The 22,762-nt window shown below is 35.9% G+C and overlaps 1 protein-coding gene across 2 annotated transcripts in view; it reads right to left on the bottom strand.

Moving 5' to 3' along the window:
- The window catches only part of IDE (insulin degrading enzyme), a 99,651-nt gene that overhangs the window by 62,006 nt on the left and 14,883 nt on the right, over positions 1-22,762 (bottom strand). For both annotated transcript variants that reach the window (XM_006925948.3, XM_025042249.1), the window contains exons 2-4: positions 5,272-5,456; positions 4,132-4,339; positions 785-954 (exon numbers count right to left, since the gene is read on the bottom strand). In XM_006925948.3, coding sequence (XP_006926010.1) covers positions 785-954; positions 4,132-4,339; positions 5,272-5,456 — 563 coding nt within the window. The remainder of the gene's footprint in view (positions 1-784; positions 955-4,131; positions 4,340-5,271; positions 5,457-22,762) is intronic.

Below are 22,762 nucleotides of genomic sequence, written 5' to 3'. Positions count from 1 at the left end.
CTAATCTGTCTCTGTTCATTTGATCATTACTCAGCTAGAAAGAACTTGTAAGGTAAGAGGAAAAGTATTTTTTAGCCCCCATAAAAGGTCTTTAGAATAAAAAGACCTTATTATCTTCTCCCTTTGAAATGCTGGTTAATATCTATTTACAACTCTGATTGCTCCTTAAACATTCAGACCCCTATTTGAATGAGATGGCCAAAGTAACCCTCTAGAGAGCAAATAAATGCTTAGGTCATTGTTACTACAATGTTGAGAATATCATCCAGGTTCTTAGGTATAAAGTCCAATGCCAAGGACCTGACTCCAGTTTGACATTCTGCTTTTGGAAATACTAGTTAAAATGCTAGTCTTCTGTTAAAGGGATTACAATTACTTCATTCTTATTGTTTCTGAACCCTGAATTCAATTCTATACTTTTCTACCCAACAAACTCACTTCACAGTTGGTCATTCTTCTCAATAACCTATCACTTTCTCCATGAAGCTCACACACCTAAGCTTCAGCCTCATCTTAGGTCACAAGTCACAAATATAAGTAGGTTTTTACACTGGGTCCAGGCAGGTACCATAGATGTAGGGGCATGGTTTAAGAAATAACAGGAGTAACGATGATATAATAACCACTTCTTAGCTCCAGATTGTGAATTTATAAAGAACAGGGTAGGTAAAAATGAGTTCTGAAATCTTCTATCTTAAATTGTAAAATACAATACTATGCAAAGAGGTCATGGGTTTAAATGAGGTCAAGGAGAACGAATGCACAAAAGCTGCTGTTGACAAACCTGTCCCAAATTTGCTGAAAGGGTGCTTGGGATTCCCGGTAGCTTTTTCCAACTGAAAGAGTCTCCAAGCGTCGTTCATCACATTCTTCTCATGTTCTGAATCAACTGCGTTCACCTCTCTGTCTTTGCAACTCTCATCGAACAAGGGGCACAGAAAAAACTGTGCAAACCTAAGGGTGTGAAACGTAATTTGAAATCTGTTATTCTAAAAGAGTAGCCTTTAAAAAATATGTTTGAAAATTAACAGATAGGAAATGTGAATTCTACAGTCAGAAAAAACTACTATTGCTACTAAGAAAAAAGGAATATAAAATATGTTCTAAGTAATGGAAAAAAATATATAATATGGGACATATTTAAATTCAGAGAAGTCAATCAACTCCAAAGATGTTAAAAAATTAGTGAAATTACAAAAAAGATTAACACCTCCAATTCTGACACCAATTTCCATCTGTTTTTGCTCCATATAACCAAGCAATTCTCCAGCACCAGGTGGTTATTCTACGATTCAACTCAATTCTGACACTACCTAAAAATCAGATAGTATCAGATCCCATAGGTTAAGGGCTCAGTCCTATAAGCCTGCCCCACCCCCCAACCTTCAGAAGCCAGTCACAAGTCCAGGTTGTCACCTAAGCTTCTGACCAATTGAACAACAGATAGGAGGATTCCACAAACTCCTACTCAGGTTCAATTAATTTATTAGAACAGCTCACAGGGCTCAGAGAAATGTTTTACTTAATAGAGGACTGGTTTATTATAAAAGGATATAATTCGGCAACAGCCAGATAAAAAAGATGCATAGGGCAAGGTATGTGGAAAGGTGTACGGAGCTTCCGAGCCTTCTGAGCATGTTTCTCTCACAAAATCTTCATGTGTGTTCACCAACCTGGCATTAATAGGCATGACTGACTAAATCATTGGCCATTTGGTGACTGAACTTAATCTCCAGCCCTTCTCCCCAACTCAAAGGTCTGGGGATGAGATTGAAAGCTCCAACTCTCTAACATGGCTGATTGCCCTGGCGACCAGTTCCCAATCTCCCATTACCTAGGGGCTTCCCCCAGTCTTCATTAACATAACAAAAGACACCTCTAAGGCTCTCATAGCTAAGAAAATTCCAAGAGTTTGAGGAGTTAGGGGCCAGGACCAAATATATATTTCTTATTAAAAATCACAATGTCACAATACCAAAAAGTCAAGGCAGACTTATGGAGACAGCAACAATCTATTTAAGATTTGCAATTTGGCATATCTATGAAAATCCTTGTTATATATAGCTATTTCTCCAAAAAAGGAAAAGGCAGGTGATAGTTCTTAGGCAAATAAATCTTAAATTTACAGTTTTAGGTGCAACTTCACTCAAGACATTTTAGGACAAACTAAGTGACCTACTTTTAAAAGGCTCTATTTGAATTTTTTTTCTTCTTATGGAGAAAAGCAAATCTACTTTAATTAGTGAAAAAAATTATATAATGAAAAACCTATGACATAATGGTAAGACATAACTATGGGCTTTTATGAAATATTGAGTACTTAAAAATCTTAATAAGCAGTGATTCAACAAACAACATGACATGTAACTCAAATTTAAGTAACCAACATGCTTTTCTTGAGGCTATTTTTTAATAGTAGGACCACAGTTTAACGAAGATACCTTTAATTTAAGAAATTAACTCCCCTATATCAGATTGCAAATTAAATCATGATTTCATATAGTAATTCTTCTTAAGAAACTTTAGACCCACCTTATAAAAACAAGATCCAGAATTCAGATGAAGCCAAGAGCAGAGGCTCTTTCTGAATGGACTACTGTTCAGTGAGCCTGAGACTCCTGCATCTATAAACATCTCGGCAACTGCACCTCACAGTCTAACTATCAAAGAGGCTGTTATCACTATTTGATATTTATTTTAAGCACATAGTGAATACAATACTGTGCTAAATACTGGACACATACCAATCCAAAGAGAAATCTATCTATTTGCAGTCTATAACCAAAGATATAAAGAAACAGAGCTATTTCTGGACATATTACCTCTTTCACCTGCTTCAATACAATCAAGCTGAGGAAAATGCCTAATAGCTACATTGCAAAGGTTGATAGGCCCACATAAAGGGTCACAATTCTGACACAGTATAATCAATTTTTTTTAAAGATGCTCTTATACTAGTGTTTTTTTCACTGAGTCAAGTAACAGATATCCTCCATCATGCAGAGATCTATTATATGAACATCTGCAGTAGCATTCGTAAAGCAGGAAATTAAATTCAGTGTATGATCCCAGGGGACTCATTAATGTTAGTCTTCCGGGAAAATAAAAGATGATTATACCTGCAGTAGCATTCGTAAAGCAGGAAATTAAATTCAGTCTATGATCCCAGGGGACTCATTAATGTTAGTCTTCCAGGAATACATATAAAAGATGATTATACCTCAAAGCTACTGCCTACAGATTGAAACATAAGCTAGAATAAGCAAGAAACAGGCTACTTTGACCCTGCCATGAATCCTGAACCCATGCCCTGTTAATAATGTCCTTTGAGCTAAGGAATAAATTCAAACTAAGTTTTTTAAAAAATAGAATGACTATTATTAATGTAAGTAAGCAAATAAAGTTGACAATTACTAAAATGGCTAAGTCAAACTTCATTACAGATCCACTAAAAAGCTGCAAATTATGCCTTCTTGGCAACAAAGAAAACTATAAAAATTCACCAAAAAAAAATTACACTTTGAATGATTATTCAAAAAATTGTTAATTTTTTGTCACTGATTTGACAAAAAATTAACAATTGTTAGCTGTATAAAAAATTGACAAGGAAATTAAATTGGTCTAAGGGAGCGTGCTCCAAAAGATACTTTCACAAAGTGTCCCCGGGACTGAAACAATATTCTATATCTACTAAGTATCCTTGAGAACAGAAGATCTAAAGGAAAACAGAGTATTTAAGTTCTAGCATTCTGGAACAGAAATATGTTTGAAAACAGATCCATGGCACGACTTCAGTTTATTCTTCATCATATGCTTCATATGTAATACCAATTAGAATGCGGAGGACTGGTGAGAATTTTATAAGTCAATAAAATATTTCACAGGCCTGAAGGTTGGTTTAAACTCATGCCATTATTTTTCCTCTACCACAAAGTAAATATATGAGAAACTTATTATTTGTCTTTTATATAAAACCCGGCGGGGGGGGGGGCGGAGGGGGGCGCTGATTAAAACACCTTTTCTTAAGCTATAAAGCTATGAAGACATTTTTGTAAAATTAATAATTGTTACTACTATTATTAATGTGATAAGTGCAGAAAGTGGGATAATTCATTGAGTATTCAGCATTACCTGTCTAGGGCACCTTCTAGGTGTTCATGGCAAACATCAAAATAATAATTGGTATGCTCTCCACTAGTAAAAGCATTTGAACTTCCTGCATGCTCGCTGAGAAACTGGCTGTATTCATTTTCTTTAGGGTATTTCTTGGTTCCCAAAAATAGCATATGTTCACAAAAATGACTTAAGCCAGCAATATTTGGAGGATCTGACAATGAACCTGAAAGAACAGAGAAAACATGATTTGAAACATCTGTTAGCATGACAACTCCAACCTACAATCAGAGAAAGTGAAGCGTAGGCTGCTCTGAAATGGCATTGTTTAGTTCTAGCCCATCTTTTGACATTAATTAGTTAGTGACCTTGGGCAGATTTTAACCTCTCTGGACATTAGTTTCCTCTTATATCAAACGGGCGGAAAGAAAGAGTTGAGTTCACTGTTTTTTGTTTGTTTGTTTTTGCAGGAGATAATACAGCATAGTGCTAAGAGCACTGGTTAGGGGTTAGCAGCTCTACTAGCTAGCCATGAAACTTTGAGCACAATACTTTATCTTGCCTCGGTCACTTTTCTATATATTCCTAACTTAATAGAGTTGTGTGAATACAAATTAGATTACATTTGCAAAGCACTCTGCACTGTGCTTGGCAATAATTATTTATTCAACATATGATGGTTATTACTTTATTTCCTCAAGTTTAAAATGCCACTGAGTTAAATGTTTTTCAGAGAGAAAAAAAGAAAACATGCCTCACTAAATGTACATACAGATAAGAAGCAATCTGATTAAAGCAGCGTTAAAACGTGGAAGAAATGTGCACACAAGAATCTAGAAAATATATCTCCTAATGTATCAAAAGTGTATCAAAGTGAAAGCACTAAAACTGTTGCTATAAAGGATGGGAATGAATTTTTTTGCTGCTGGGCCATCTTAGCTGGGAATCTAACAAAATGCCCTCAGTAAATACAAGATTATTTGACTTAGACAACTATAGGTTACAATAACTGTACAGAGCTACTGTATAAAGTAAGGTAAGGTACATCAAACTGGTAACTATAAGGTCCTTATTTGCACAAATATGGAGAGTTCTAATAAATGTCAACATTAGGTCAATGAAATTGAACGAAGCTTAATTCACAACTTTAAACTGTACCTATGTGTACATCAAGTGCTGCTGATGACTTATCCGTAGTGGGATCGCTGATGAGAAGTACTTTGATGCCATTAGCCAGCTCTAGCCCACGGTATTCTCGCTTATCTTCAGGAGATTTGATAATGTGATTTCCTAGTCTCTTGACAGCTGGATTATTCATTTTGCTATAAGTCTTCTTTTGGAAACTTAAAAGAAAAAAATTACTTGTTAGATTGTGGTTAATTTTTTTTTTCTTTTTTAAGAACAAAGAGTAACATCAAGCAAACCCATACAGTACATTATCAGAAAAAAAATATCTAGAGGAAACTTTTAATGACCTATCTAAAGGGTATAATCATTCCGCTCCTCCCTCTTACCCATCATTCTTCCAGAGAAATGCTAACAATATTATTTTCGTGGAGCCATATTTGTATCTAGGACAATACATGGATGCAGATTAGAGACAGGATGGTTGGGCCATGAGTTGGTCAATGTGCTGACCTAAAATAGAGTTTCCAATTACCAATAGCTGCTTTCCCACATATTTCAGAGGCATCTGCTAGGGTAAGTGAGGTGAGAGGTATAAAAATTTTTAGGTCATCCAAAATATTGCTCAACCTGATGAATTCAAAGATATCAGTCTGGTATGCACATGCTGAGAACAGGGAACAACCTCCAATGAGGAATAATCTGTGAAGTCCTAAAACAAAATAAGAGACCTGAGCTGTCTTATGGGGGCAGCAAACGTTAGGACAAAAACAAAGTTGGAAGGACCCCCAAGTAAATTTTGTAGTCTGGTGCAGAGGTGAATGCCAGAGCAGGAACAAGTCCAACGATCTTAACAGATGTTAGATAATTCTCTTACAAAGGACTTCCCTTCCTCTGATAGTCCTCTCCTTTCTTCTCTAAGGAAGCTAGAGTTACAGTGATGGGAAGAGACCATCAGAGTCCTGTAGGGATTGTTATGAAGGAATTATCAGCACAGTGAAGAGATTTTCCAGAGTCTGGGGTATGTATGTTTTTGAGACAGTTACTAGATGCTATTTTTGTCTATGTTGGGAACTACTTAAGACACAAACACTGAGCCTAACCTATTAGTAGGTCAATAAACTAATCAGGCAAAGCCAAAAACATATTTAAACTACAGAGGAAAAATGACTGTGCTAGCACATTTGCTTCTAACCCGAAAGATGAAAGAAGTGGGTCTGACTGCTCCAAAAGACTGAGAGACCTCCAGATTTAAAAGTAAACTAGGGGAACATAATAGGCACGCAATTATATTGGGTAAAATCTTTACATTTTTTTGAGTTAAAAATCTCTGGAGATTAACAGAGGGAAAAATTCAGTTTGCTTTTACAGAATACCTTCCTCTCTAAAATCACCTGTAATTATTCTTCTGAGTAAGAACTGATAAACCAAAGGCGTTTGTTTGCTCCTATTAGTATTATGTCTCATATCTTCTCTTGAGGAGAATATCTGGAATATTAAAGGTCAGTACTAGAGGTCATACTAAAGGTACACTGGTTTTTAAAAATCGCACAGTACTTTACAGAGACAACACTAATAGTCTTGCCCTATTTATAGTAAAAACAGTTTCTTGAAAAACAAAGTATAAAATATAATGCTAACATTTTGGGGATATAAGGCCATGCTGGAAAATTCAAAAGTAATTTCAAAGTGAAAAGGCATTATTAACAGCTCCTTTCTACTTCATTAGCCATCAACCACTTTAAGATCAATGTCAAAGACAGATGAAAATATCTGAGTGCAAAGTCTTAAAAAATGGTGTTGTGTGGTTTAGAAAAATCTCAGGGTAACAGAAATGGTCTACCTAAGCCTCCAAGGAGGGGTACAGGAATAATAATCTTGGCTGAGGTATTTCCCAAAGGACAATCTGTTTAGACCACAGCAAATGCCTTCAGTAAACAGCTGGTTTCAAACTTTAATTTGGGTTCAATATAAATTACTATTTTAAAAAATGAATTCCAACCTAGCAGCAACTTTAAGATTACATAAGCCGTGAAGCAGTCCCCATTAAGACCCACAGCCGGAATGGCAGCGCTGAGAGGTGACGCTAAGAAAGCTCAGCGTGCAGCACAGAGAAAGCCTAAACTTGCCGCTGCAAGGCTCTAGGAGAGGAAGGGAGGGGGCTGGGGTTCTAGTGATGGACTCCACTAAGTGGGAGCAAAAACCAAAGCCCATTGCCATTGTTTACAGTCAAAGCCCTCTACTGCGTCTGCCCTGGCTTGTTTGATTTAGGGAAACCAAAAGTTACAAATGTTTACAATGTAATGATGGTGGTGATGCTGATGATGGTGGAGCTTTAAAACTTCTTCCCAATTCATAGCTGTAGTAGGGAGATGAGATACAGCTCACTTCAGTAAGACAAATTATCTTATTCTGTGGGAAGTGAAAAATTCATTATAATTAAGATAACCACCCTCAGCTATAGGATACTTTCTCTACTTTTTTCGGGGTTCAATTTCCCTTATCAAGATTTTCATTTTCTTAAAAGAAAAAAATATGATTAGAGGCCATCACAGGCATGATATATATATATATGTATATGTATCATGATTTTCTTAAAAGAAAAAAATATGATTAGAGGCCATCACAGGCATGATATATATATATCGATATATATATCGATATATATATAGATATATATCATATATATATCGATATATATATATATCATATATATATTATCTGGACATTGAAGCTATGCATGATTAATATCCCTGGTATGGCTGAGAATAAAGAGATAGATATATTCTGTAAGTCGAACATAAAAAAAAAATTAGTCCAACTACTTTTAGACATATGCACATGAGATCAAGAACAGCTATAAATTTCCAAGCTGGCAATACTCCCAAATCAAATATCATGACTTCTTGAGAAAGTAAAACTAAAAGGAATAGTGGCAACATTTTCAAACAAGACCCGTTTCCAGCAATTCTTATTCAATAGGCACAGTATAGCTTTACCTAGCACACATCTATCAACACGTCCCACAACAATTTGATTCTTACCTGCTGGAGAACTGAAGGAAATGACCTGGAATACTTCCTCTGATGATGAATTCATCAACAGCTTGCCTGTCTCTGTATTTATACTTATGAGATCACATGTCTATCCATCTCAGTCATTAGCATAAGCCTCCAACATGATTGCAAATGTTCTCCAATATGCACCAAACAAAGAGCAAGCAAGTATTCTGACTTTTAGATGACAAGCTAGTGCTAACTCAATGCTTTCTCAGACATTTGATATTTTTAACCTGTCAAAGTCAAAATCTGAGGAGCAATAAAATTACTTTCAATTTCAGGGGCATTATAATACATTAAACACTTCACAATAAGGCACAGAATTGTCAGTGTTTAGCATTTTGATAAACAGGAGAGATTTTTAGTAATTACAGCATATTTTGTAATTTTGTTCATAATTTAAAACACTGACTAAAAACATTGAAGGTAAAAGCTGGAAGAGCCATTAGATGTCATCTAGTCTTCCGTAGTTCATGGACTAGCAGCTCTTGCTCTTCCTGGGAGCTTGTTAAAAATGCAAAATATCAAAAACCACCAGAGAGAGACCTACCGAGCCAGAACCTACATTTTAATAAGATCCTCAGGTGGTCTAGTCCCCTCATCCTACTTAGGAAGAAACTGAAGCTCAGTGACCTTAAATCACTTGTCCAAGATCATACAGCAAAAAGTTACCATCAGAACTCAGTTGTTAACTCACAGTCCTATGCGCACCCCAGCCCCCTCCAAATCCAAACTAACATTTAAGGAGGCCTATTCAGATCCAGACACTACACCATGCATGTTGGCTACAAAGATGAGAATGCCAGAACCCTTGCTCTGAAGGAACCCAGACTAGTGACAGATATAAAAACAAGTCATTATTCTTTAAGCAAGATGACAAAATTGTCCCCAGGGCACTCTGGGAACAATGAAAGTGGGGTACCTAAATCTATCTTGAGGGGAGAGAGAGAAAAGGGAGTAGGTGAGTAGAAGCAAATAAAAAGAAGGGAGTACCTGAGTAAAGGACTGGTGGTCAGGAAAAAACACAAGGCACAAAGCAGAAAAACAAGAGGTTGGTGTTAAAAGAACTACAATCAGAACTTCCACTGAGAGATGACGGACTTTTATCTAGACATGTAAAGGCCTAAACTGCAGGTTTGCAAAAACAAATTACCAAATAGGTCATTTCCAAATTCCCATACCAAGAGAAAACTTTTTCTACAAATAATCTTTTTTTTCTCCTATCTCTTTAAGTGTTCCACAGTATACTGAATAGGAGATTGAGAACTTGTACTTTGCCTTTTGTTCCCTACCTACCCTTTTGTCCAAACAAATTTAAAGTTAGACCTGGTCCATTTCTAATTTCTAAATGAACGACCTATAAACACAAACAGGTGAATGATCATGCTAATAGTCAATTATATATCAAAACCTCCCTACTGTGGAATCCATCCACCCACTCCCAAAACCACAGGCAGAAGTTGAGCTTACCTAGGGCACTCCTGAATGTGGAGGAGGAGTCCAAGGAAAAAATGCCTAGAATCAGAACCACGTCATAAACAACCTTTCTTCCACACAGAAGGCAGAAGGTAAGTAAGGCCGAATATCAGGGTAGTGGTGATATCAGCCCTAGGATGCCTCACTGTAAGACCATACATTCCCAAATACCATTCACATTACTTGACCTAAAAAAAAAAACATGTCACAGGGAACCATCTACCCATGGCTCTTCAATTATAGGGACCAGTACATCTCACCTCAAACACAAGCAAGATCATAAAGGTGGGTGGTTGCAATTTAAAGAGATCCTTCAGCAGTATCATTTTAGAGATATGTGCTTTTGCAAATTGCGTTCTAGTTTTGGTGCATACATATCAATGGTTGTTTATTCCCACAGTGAAAAGCTTAGGTAAGAAGGAAGAAATTTCCCTCTATCCTTCTTAGTTCTTTTGGCTGGTCTAATAATTAAATGACACGAGACGGATTAAACAAGAGAAAATAACCAAATTTAATGACATATGTATGTATGAGAACCCCACATACATGAGCATCAGCGACGCCCACATACATAAGAGATTCAGAGACAGAAAGGTAAAAATGGTATGTATGACATTCTGAGCTAAGGATAAGGAAAGGTGCCTTGGGGCTTCTGAGGGGAAGGTCATTCACAGAATGATAAGAGCAGATGCTCCGTAATTAAAAGTTTGCTCTGCCCTGTAGATAGGTCATAAAAAATTATTTTGGATGATAACTCTAGTTGACGTAAGAATGTCCAAACCTGGAGAGACTTTTTATGCGTTTATTTGAGCCAAACTGACAACAATTGCTGGTAAGTAAAATCTCAATGGACTGAAAAAAATGCTTCAAAGAACATCAATTTTGCAGCTTATTTTATACATTAGAATAAAAAGAGTGCTTGCTTTGGCAGCACATATACTTAAAAAAAAAAAAAAAGGAGACATAAGGCAGGTTACATGAAATTCACTGGTGGCAGACAAAGCGGGTGAGATAACGCAAAGCGGAGAAATCTCTAGGATTGGATAAAAAGTAAAACAGAGAGACACGTACTCCTTTTCCATTGGTGGGTAAAGATAGCTAACAATTAACATGTATAACACATAGAAATGGTATGAGGAGAATAAGATAACAATGAGGGGTTCTGTGGTCCCGTACTCTGGTGCAGTGTTGTCTCCTAAGAGATCTTGAAAAGGAAAATTACTCTGACATTTCAAAGGTTTGTTATCTTTGATGCAAAAAGACAACAGAAAGGCTTTTTGTCAAGGAAGCTACAGACTTACGGCAAGACTACCCGCCATCACTTAGTTTTAGTTAGGAATTTTTATGTTTAGACCATCCAATATGGTTACTTTCAGTCTCTGAGTTTGTAAGACCCGCAGGCAGGCCTCCCTGAGCCTGTCAAATTTATTATGTGGCCCCTTTTTCATGCACACTCTAATGGGCAAGGCCCCAAGAGAGATAAAAGTTTCTCCTGAGCCTGCAGTCTCGACTGTCTTCAGCACAAAATAATCCACATGCCGAAGTAGCAGATCATGGGAGGCCTGTTCTGAATACCTCCATTTACCATGGAACACTTTAAAGACTCGATGAAGGTTTAAGAAAATTAACAAAACCTCCATTTATACCTCACCACATAGTTAACTACAGGTTTCTTATCGTTTGGAGACCAAAGGTGTTTCACAAGTATTCTTCTTCCACAGGTGGCCTTCAGGCTATTAGAAAATGTGAGATAGATGCCACTGTACAAACCTAACCCTAACAATCACTCCATTTTTAAAGGGTCATATGCTTTGTAAACTGCTAATTTAATAACCTTTTCATTCTAACTGACAGGTCACAGCAGCTGTTGATGGCCATTTTCCTCAACCCCAGATGAGGAAAACAAAGCTCAGTGATTAAGAGCCTTGCCCAAGGGCAGTCACACACTTGATTTGTGGCAAAGCTGGAACTACAGAAAGAGGAAGCGTGGGAAGGGGAGGAGCAGAGGTGGTGCTTAAGGAAATCATATAAGGCTTTTTTCCTCAGGTCCCATTTACAGCCTCCACAGCCCTTCTCTGACCCCATTTTCCTCCTTTACAATCCCAAATAATAAAAATGAGAAAATAAAAACTAAAATAGGTAAAAAAAAAAAAAAATGCCTGAAGAAAAGTTTTCAGTATTTTACTCCTTCTTCCTCATATAAAATAGAGAGGTAGTGGAAGGAGCCTGGAAGAATGCTTCTAATCTGTCAAAAGGAGTCCCTGGGCTGAGAACCATATTATCTCACTATATTTGGCTAATAAAAAACAAAAAGGAAAATGTATGGCAGGATTAAATGTATAGCAGGTTTAAAGAGAGAAAAGAGATATAGAATTGTTTTATGCATCGAAGGGAATATGAAAATAATTACTACAGTGGATATGATAGGGTCACAGGTAATTTGTTTTTTGGATGTATACATTAAACCAAAGGAACAGGAAAAAAAGGAGAAAAATCATAATAATCTTGGTAGATGCAGAAAAAGTACTTAACTAAATTCAACGACCAATCATGTCTTTTTTAAAAAGTCAACTAAGTAGAAATAGAAGGGAAAAAATAACTTCATCTGAAAAATACCTACAAAACTAAACCAAATATATTCAACAGTGAAATAAGGCAAATGTCCCATATTTATAAATAGGATGTCACTATTATCTCTTCTTTTCAATATTGTACTGGTAATTCTGACCAAACAGTGCAAGAAAAAGCAAACGCACATAGATGAGAAAGAAAGGGGGGGGGGGAAATACACACACACACATACACACACACACACATATATTATTCACAGGTGACATGACTGTGTATGTAGAAAATCTCAAGAATCCACCAACAACTTCCATTTCTGGGTAGGCTATATAATAGGTCATAACAACCTGACTCAGCTTCAAAACCTAAAAAACCCATAATAATTTACAAAAATCACATTTTCAAAGATGTTGGAAAACTGTGGAAGCAATGAGGATTGAAGGAACTGGCATTCCAGAGAGGGGAGAGCCCTCTGAGGTAAGCTAATGATGATCACCTGTTTACTTCTGTATGGGTATTTGCCAATTCTGGGTGTGGAAGATCATGCTTGGCCCAAGCAGAAGGACTTTACTCTGGGAAGAAAAACAAGCGAGGCTTTGTAGGGACATGAGCTTGATGTGACAGATTAAGCCCCTAGATGCCCCAAATTAATACCTGATTTTTGTCACAGGGGAGTTTCTGAGTTATCACTACATACCTACCAGAATGCCTAAAACTAAAAAGGTGGAAAATACCAAGTGACAGAGAAGTTATGGGGCAACCTAAACTCTCAAACGCTGGTGGCAGAAATGCAAAGTGGTACATCGATTATCAAAAACTGGCAGTATAAAGTATATATAAAACTGACAATATGGCCTAACAATTCATATATTAGATATACACCCCAAATAAATGTATTTATACGTTCATAGTAATACTATTCATAACTGCTAAAACTAGAAATGATCAAATGTCTATCAACAGTGAAAATATAAACTGTGATATATTCACAACGGAATAGTACACAACAATGAAAATGAATAATCTAGAAAAAAGCACAAGAAGGATGAATCTCACTAAGTTGAGTGAAAGAAGCTAGATGCAAAAGAATAAATACCATATATATAAAGTGCAAGGACAAGTAAAATCAAGCTATGCCTTTATGTCAAGATAGTGGTTACCTCTGGGGGTAGTCAGTATTGATTAGAAGGAAGCAGGAGGGATGCTTCTGGGATACTACTGGTCATATGCTGTTTATACAGGTATGTTCAGTTTTTTAAAATTCATCAAGCTAAACACTTATACTTCAATTAAAAGTTTTTAAAGGTTTTTAAAAATAGTATAAACATAGTAAAATAAAAGGAGGTGGGAGATACATGACTTACTCAAGGTTTTATATATCATCTACCAAAGGTCATCCTGGAAATAGTACCACTTGGATACTGCAAAGCAGCTGTCTCTGTCAAACAGGCATTAAACAGAGAAGGCTCACTAAGAAATAATAGTCCAATTAATGTAAGAATCAGCTGAACATTTTCAGGTGTGTCTTGAGACAACTCTGCTGATGTCATTCTGGCCACAAGAAATAGAAAGCCCATGTAAGTACAGCACGAGTCAACTAAGTCAATAATAAAGTATGTTAAATATTTAAATCAAGTCTTTACTCATTACATATGATTTGAAAACTAGCCTTTAATAATTACTTACTTCAGACTCCAGTTAAGATTTAAAAATAAAACTTGATATTCTCAGCAACCAATTAAGTGACAAGCAATAAAAATAATCCAAATAAAAGCAAAACAAACTTTGAATAAATTCTCCCCTCAACAATTTTCAACATTTACATCAAACAACAATTTCTAATCCAGGATTTGATTTAGACAGGGTCTTTAATTTAAAACAAAACAAAAAGTGTATTATTAAAAGTCAACATTTCTTCAAAGTCAGAATTAATTTTATATATGGATCATCTTCCTCATAGATGCTCCATGATCCCAGAAGAGCAAGGACACCTCAAAGGTCCCTGTTATGGTCTCTGATGATTACTTTAAATCATAGGCTAGGAGGAGTCATCAACCTGTAACTAATTCTCTTAAGACAGCCCTCTAAGGAAAACAAACTATACACACCCATGTTCTGTATTCTGGGTGTATCGCCACTTGAGGGCTCAATTCCACCTGTATGTATACCCTGGTTCTCACAGAAAGAGAATCCTGTCCTCTTCAGATAATGTTGGTTCAGGAACCTTGACCTTGACTGTTTTAGTATAACTCTCCATGCCAGCAGTGGTCCACTTCCAGCCAGTGTTCAGTAATTATATACCTTCGCCTTTACCAAATGACCCCTTTGCTGCTTAGATCCTGGATACTATTGGACTGTTCTGGTCTCATCTTTTTTTGCAATCAAGAGTCACGTGAAGTGTTCATACGAGTTCATTAAATTGACAGAGGTAGCTAAAGTTGCATTGGACTTGGGCAGCCTTTACAGCATTTATCCTGTACAGTAGGTATAAATAAACTTCACCAAGGCACAGTGTCTGGTACATAGTAGGCACCCATAAATGGTAACCTTATATTATAATCATCTTCATAATTATGGTCCTAGGGTGGTGAGATGCAAATAGACCACCTCAATAACCACCGTGTTATTACTAGCATTCTTAACATATACTCATGCAAATTCCAGTTGCATACTGTCATCTACAGAGGTCAAAAACATTCACTGGACAGGGTGATAATAGGATGGTACTTTATAAGACTATCAGAAAAACAAGTAATTACCCCTTTATAATTACTATAGGTGAGCCACTGTTTATAGTCAGTGGTTCTCAATAGGTGAAAATTTTGCTCCCCAAGGGGCCATTTGGCAACATGTCACAACTGAACTGTCAAACGGAAGGGTGCAACTGGCAACTAGTGAGTAGAGACCAGGAATTGCTAAGGAGCCTACATTGCACAGGATAGTCCCCACAACAATTATCTGGCCCAAAACGTCAATAGTGCCAAAGAGGAAAGACCCTAGTTTATAGTTCTGACTTTATCATCCAAAAATAATGGATGAAAATCACTACAACCAATTCAACCCACTTATAATAAAACCCAGGGGGTAGCTTCCTCAAAACACACAAAGCTATGTGTATTAAACTCCCATCCATTTGTGTATTTATTTTTAAAAATCTAAATCAAACAAGGCTTAAATGAAGGGGGGAGGGGACCAATAATAAAGGAGAGAGAGGAGAAGTTTGCAGAAACCTTATCCTTAAGTAACCAATCTAGTGCATAAATAAAGGGATCTGCTTTTAAAAGGAGCACAGCCAGGATGCTGGGACAGACCTTTACTGAGTGCTCAAGTCAGTACTTTGCACAGCAGAAACTCTTTATGGGAATTATATCTTCAATGAAACCCTCAGATAGATCCTATTATTCCCATTTTTCCTGGATGGGAAAATGAAATCTCAGAAGTTATTTAAGAGTTAAGTAAAAGAACTAGGATTCAGTTCCAAGTCTTTAGACACCAAAGCATCACGCTCTTAATCATTCCACCAAGTTAAAAAGTTTATGTACAGAGATTAAATCTTTGGAAGGATACAGAAAAGTTGAGTATAGTTTATCTATGGATAGTAGATATTAGATGATCTTTATTCTTTGTGCTTTTCAGAATAGCACAGAAAAAAAAATCTTTGAAAAGATAAGACTTAATGGACTTCAATGAACTAGGCTCTGCTTACTAAGTTTATAAGCCCAAAGTGAAATTTATTATTATTATTATTAGTTGCTGTTGTTGTTAACTTGGATCAGCTACATCACAATATAACAGGGCTAATTAACTAAGAAAAAATCTGGATTTCACTTCCATTCACTGTTGTTATTTGGCTCCCTGAAGAAACCAGTTGGCTCACAACCTGGGGAAATTTCCAAAAGAATTCTTTAAATGGTTTGTGATGTGAGATGAAAGCTTTGAGCAGACAATGGAAGAGAACCCATAGCCTAATTCCAGAACCTACTTCCTCACTCAATTGCTGACCTAATGTGGTTTGGTCCAATGCTGCCATCGATTTTAGGCTTCATTTTGTTTCTACACACAGGATAAGAACTTCAGATGATTTAGACAGTAACAGCCTAGATTTTGACTTTTTAAAAAATTACAGATGCTATTCTGTTTCTTTATTCGAATAGACTTTAAGAAAACTCGTCCTTCAAGTCCCGTCCTAACTAGTGGGCTGCCTATAACTTTGAAATTACATCTGTGCTCTCACGTCCAAAAATAAATACACAACACTTTCTTCTCTTCATAGCAATGGTAGCATTGTTACTGTTATCCTCCCACATTTATTGAACACTTAAATATATGGAGACATACACATTACATGTATTTCCTCATTTAATTTTCGCTACTAACCCGTGAACTAGTATTGCCCCAATTTAGCTGATGATGAAACAGACTTGAAGAGGGAAATAATGAGCATCACGTCACACAGAAGTAACTGGCAGAGCCCACACACTGTGGCTCCAGAATCCGAATAACAATGCAAGCCAAAGAATAGTAGTTATCGACATTCTCATCCGGCCCCAAAAGGGTCTGTACCAGGATGGATTGGTTCACAACACTGTGAGCAACCCACAAAAGCAATGTTCAAATATTCAAGACTATGAGGTAAAAGACTGAACGCACATCACGTTGCCTCAGTAGGCAAAACTAGGTTTAATGGTGGGATGTATAAGGAGAGCAACTGACGCTTATGCAACAGATGAACAATTAGAATAGTCTTCATTGACTAGGCAGTATTGGAAGCACCATACCACCACTCGAGTACTTAAGCAGAGGCTTAAATACTATTCATGATGTGGTTTACAAGCTACTTTTTAAAAAGGAAATATGCTTTCTTCCACTGATATTTTATGGCAGAGGAAGTCAGAGACCCCACTCCAGCATCACAGTGGCAGTGGCAGTGACACTATCAAGAAATCCCAAGTGTAGTTTTAAAACTAATACAGAATCCCGATAAAAATACCAAAATGATGTATAATGGGGTTAGATAAATTGATATTAAAATTTAAATGAAAAAATAAACACGAATAGCAAGGAAAACACTAAAAAACAAAAATTTTACATAGTCTTAGCAGACATTAAAACATCCTATAAAGTCTCTGTAATGAAAACAGCACTGCCACATCAAAAGACTAGTAGAAAAGACTAGAATGAACAGAATTAGACCCAAATATATATAGAAATTTAGTTTTTGACAAAAGTGGCATTTCAACTCACTGGGTAAAAAACAGACTTTTAAATAAATGGTCTTTGGACAACTGAGCAGGCTTTGGAGAAAAGATAAAATTAGATTCATATCTAACACCATTCATAAAATTAAACTCCCAATGGTGATCTCATAAGATTATAATGGAGCTGAAAAATTCCTATCACCTAGTGACGTCATAACTATTGTAACTGGTGTAAACTACACTAAGTGAAATAAGTGAATCACAGAAGGACAAAGATTGTATGTTCCATTTATACATGGTATCTAGAGTAGTCAAATTCAGAGGCAGAAAGTAGAATGGTAGTTGCCAGAGATTGGTAGTTGAGGGGAAGGGTTTACTGCTTGCTGGGTAGAGAGTTTCAGTTTAGAAATGACTGGATACAGTAAGGCTCAGGACAAAGAGAACTGTATATAAATGTAATGATCTAGTTATTAAAAGTGTTCTTTTACAGTGTTATGGACTAGCAATTGTGAATCTAATTTACATGCATACTAGAATTGATCAAATAGGTAAATAAACTATAGATAATGAAATCCAGTATACTTGTTGTTAGAGTCCAGAAGTTATAAATAAAGAAAGGGAAAAGATGAAAATAAACTTTGTAACACTAAATTGGAACCAGAGGTATCAATACAAACTCATGATTTTGAATAGACAGATAGATACAGAAATATAAATATGTGTATTTGTGAGTAGCTAGACTGTCTACTAAAAGCAAAGACACCTCGGTGACAGTGAGTACATCTAGTACCTAGATCTTGGTGCCTAAACATCATTTTGCAGTAAAAGGAATTAAGAGATTGATTCCAGGGCTAGGGCAAAATAAATAAATAAATAAATAAATAAAGCCTAAATCATCTTATCGTGCCAGAAAAAAAAAAAATGATAGGGGCTCAATGAAAATATAGAGGAGCCAACCCAAGGAGCTCCTAACGACCAAAGTCAGAACAATTTGAGCAACAAAATAAAAAAATGATAGCATCAAATTTTAACTCATAGAATAAAATAAATACCTGTGATTCCACACTGATATAAATAAGTAAATAAGCAAATAAATAAGGGAGATGATCCTACCTCACAGGATTTCAGTTAACAAATGAAAGAAAGAGGGATATAATCATCATTAGGTGCAGTTATAAATGTTGCAAACAAGATCTGCCAGTGGATGCTAAAAAGTTTGAGGTATAAAAAGATTTAATAGTCCCAAACTATCTCCCCCAAGATGTCATCAACTACAAAGGTAAAGATATTTATCTCTTGTTCTTGATAATTACATAATGATTATGTACAGAGGAAGTATACTATTTTTGTAGCATTTCTGCAAATCTAAAATTAGTCAAAATAAAAAGTTTTTTAAAAATTAAAAAAAAAAAATTGTATCCAGACCCTCTGCCCCCATCAAAAATAAAAAGTTAATGCAGAGAGATGTCTACACTACATTAGAGAAGATGTCAGAACCAGGATTCTATGCTACTAGCAGGCCAAAGGTAGATAAAAGCTAAATTTTTATCAAAGCCTTTCCTAAGAATATGGGCACATACATTTTTAGTTTTTCTTTTTCCTTTATCCCAGGACAATCAAACAAAAGTTCTCAGTCCTGGGCATTTAAAGTATTTGTTTTATTTCTATTTCATATTTACATGTGTAATAAAGGAACAGTTATCTATGTTAGTTGTACAGAAAGTGTTTTAATATAAGGAAATACAAATTACCTAAATTCTACCATATAAAGATAAATACATTCTTAATATATCTCCTTCTAGAAAATTCACAAACTTTCCCCGTATAAATGGTTATACATTTAAGTCCAGCAACCCACACTGTACTAAGAATCTCTATTCATCACAGTGTCTATTTTATAGCTACCAACCAAAAAACTTTGAGGAAAAAGGAAAGATAGTATTGTTTTTGAGTACATGGTTACCTGTCCCCTTTTCTATCACTTTCTGTTTCCAAATTCTGTAAACAACATACAAACTTAGGCCTTATATTTGGCTTTATTTACAAACTTTAGGGTAGTCAAAATAAAGGCTAATGCAAGTTAGGAGGGTTGGGGATGTAGGTAGAAAAGGGGAAGGGATTAAGAAGTACAAATTGGTAGTTACAAAATAATAGTCACGAGGATGTAAAGTACAGCATAAGGAATAGAGTCAATAATATTCTAATACCTGTGATGGCGTCAGATGGGTACTAGGTTTATTGGTGTGACCACTTGGTAAGTTATATAAATGTCTAATTGCTATATTGTATACTGAAATTAATAAAATATCATATGCCAACTGTAACTGAAAAGTAAAAAAAAAATTAAAAAAGAAGACAAGAGATAACAAGTGTTGGTGAGGATGTGAAGTAAAGGAAATCCTTGTACATTGTCGGTGGGAATGGATATTGGTGCGGCCACTGTGGAAAACAATATGGAGGTTCCTCAAAAAATAAGAAGTACAAAAAAAAAAATTAGAAGTACAACTTCCAAGTGTTGCAGCAATCTCAGATCTGGGTCTAATATCCAAAAAAATGAAATGAAATAAGAACAGAATATCAAAAAGATATCTGCACTCTCATGTTTACTGCAGTATTATTCACAATAACCAAAATATGGAAACAACTTTAGTGTCCGTTGATGGATGAATAAACAAAATGTGATACACACACAATGGAATATTTTTCACCATGAAAAAGAAGGAAATCCTGTCATTTATGACAACATGGATGGAACTTGAGGGCATAACGTTTAGTGAGATGAGACAAAGAAAGGCAAATATTGTATAATTTCAGTTATGAGTAGAATCTAAAAAACCAAACTCATAGACATTCAGAGTAGAATGGTGGCTACCGGAGGCTAGGGGTTGGGGAACTGGGAAGATGTTGTTAAAGGGTACAATCCTGTAACTAGAAAACAAATAAGGTCTGGAGATCTAGTGCACAGCATAGTGATTACAGTCAACAATACTATATTATATACTTCAAACTGCTGAGAATAGATTTTGAACATTCTCACCACAAAAAAAAATGTATATGATATAACAGAGGTTTTAGCCAAAACTTCGGTGTAATCTAAGTATATTACAATAAGTAAATGTATCAAATCAACATGTACACCTTGAATTTACACAATGTTATATGTAAACTGTATCTCAATTTTTTTAAAAATCCGGAGAGAAAAAAATGGCATAGATGATAGAGGCTCTGTCCGTCCCTCTGGTGACCAAATCAAAGTTGTGACGGAAACAAGGAGCAGCAGCAAGGAAACATTGCCTGGGATCTAGATGAACAAGCCATACAACGAGAGAGAAATCCAAGAAATCATCCTGCAACGGCAGAAGATAGGACAGGGCAAGGATGTGGGGCTGCCCGGTCCCAAGAGGCTGAGTGAGACACTTTTGAAGGAACAGCCCCAAGTGGTGTGTCAAAGCTCCAACAGAATAAAAAGGGAAACTGCACATGGGGTAGCCTGACATGGAGTGACAGTGCCCAAGAAGCACCTCAAAGGAAAGAGGGTGGCAGAAGTGATGAGAAACTGGTTACATTTAAGGGGATAGATTGAATAAGTGTATTTATTAAGGATAATGAAAATAGGGTCTTCACTATCAGAGCAAAGAATTTCAAATATGGAAAAGAAAAAGCTAAATGAACCTTGTAGTTTCAGAGTGGAACTAGAGGTTATCTGTGTGACTCATGGTTTTCAATATATATAGGCAGATAAGAAATATATATAGATACAAACGTGTCTGTGTGTGTACAGAATATTCATATACACATATACATACATACTTATACATACATACACATATACGAAATTTATTTGTACCCATGTATTTCTAGCTCTAAGAAGGCCTAGGAGCAGCGATTCTCCTCCTCCCCCGAATCAGCAATGAATACACCTAATATTAAGAACTTGGTTTCTAAACGTTATTCTCCACTAAAAGGAATTAGGGCTCCTCAGAGAAATGGTTAATTCCAGGGCTGTGGCAGGGAAAGTATAAGAGGAATCTGTAACATCTTGTTGTGCTCCCAAATAAGAAAGTACAAAAAGAATGATGGATAATAAATGGATACAGGAGCCAGCTTGGAACAATGTGAGCGTTGATTAAATAATAATAGTAATGAACTAAAACCCCTGAAATAAAATAGGACATCATAAGTTCATACTAATACAAATAAATAAAATGAATAAATTTAAAATCTGATGAAAAACATTACATTTACATAGTTTTAAAATATCTCTCCTGAAGATACCCAAACAGAAAAGAGTAACTTTACAGTGGAGATAGCAGGAAGAACTGTCTTACAGTGATCAAAGTACATACAATCGATCAAGGACAAATCAACATTAAGTGCCACCTGATCGGATGCAATGAAAACATGACAGGCTTCACATTTTTGATATCCCTGCCAAAACTGGGTAAACTTCATGTCTGTAATCATGAGGAATAATCAGAAAACCCAAATTAGGGACATTCTACAAAGTAATTGGTCTGTAAATTTCAAGAGTCAAGGTCATGATAGGCTTTGCCTGTGGAACTATTCTAGACTGGGGAGAATAAAAAGATGACTACTAAAGACAACACTCATTCTGAACTGAATCCTTTCATTAAGATATCCTTCAGTAAAAGATATAATTGGACAACTGGTGAAATCTGAATAGGATCTGAAGTTTACATGCTAGGAATGTCACAATGTTAATTTTCTGATTTTGATGGTTGTATTATGGTTATATAGGAGAATGTTCTTGTTTATAGGAAATCATACTAAAGAATTAGAGGGCAACAGGGCATCAAATTGGCAGCTTACTATCAAATCATTCAAAAAAACTTCTTTGTACTATAATTGTAATTTTTCAGAATGAAACTGTTTCAAAAATATATCTCTCCATACTAATTCATGATAAAAACACTCAACGAACTAGGAGTATAAAGAAACTTCTTCAAAACTGATAAAGGACATCTATGAAAAAGCCACAGCTAGCATCACCATAAATGGTGAAAGACTGAATGTTTTTACCCTGAGATAAAAAAAGAAAAAAAAAAAAAAAAAACACAAGACAAGGATGTCCATTCTGCCACTTCTACTCAACACTGTACTGGAGGTTCTAGCCAGGACAATCAGGCAAGAAAATAAATAAAAGGCATCCAAACTTGAAAGAAGTAAAACTACCTCTAAAAATTAGCTCTATTCACAAGAGAC

The sequence above is a fragment of the Pteropus alecto genome, unplaced genomic scaffold (genome assembly GCF_000325575.1).
Source record: "Pteropus alecto unplaced genomic scaffold, ASM32557v1 scaffold88, whole genome shotgun sequence".
Taxonomy (NCBI): Eukaryota; Metazoa; Chordata; class Mammalia; order Chiroptera; family Pteropodidae; genus Pteropus; species Pteropus alecto.
Note: the sequence above shows the minus strand (reverse complement) of the source record. Positions and strands in the feature narration are given on the sequence as shown.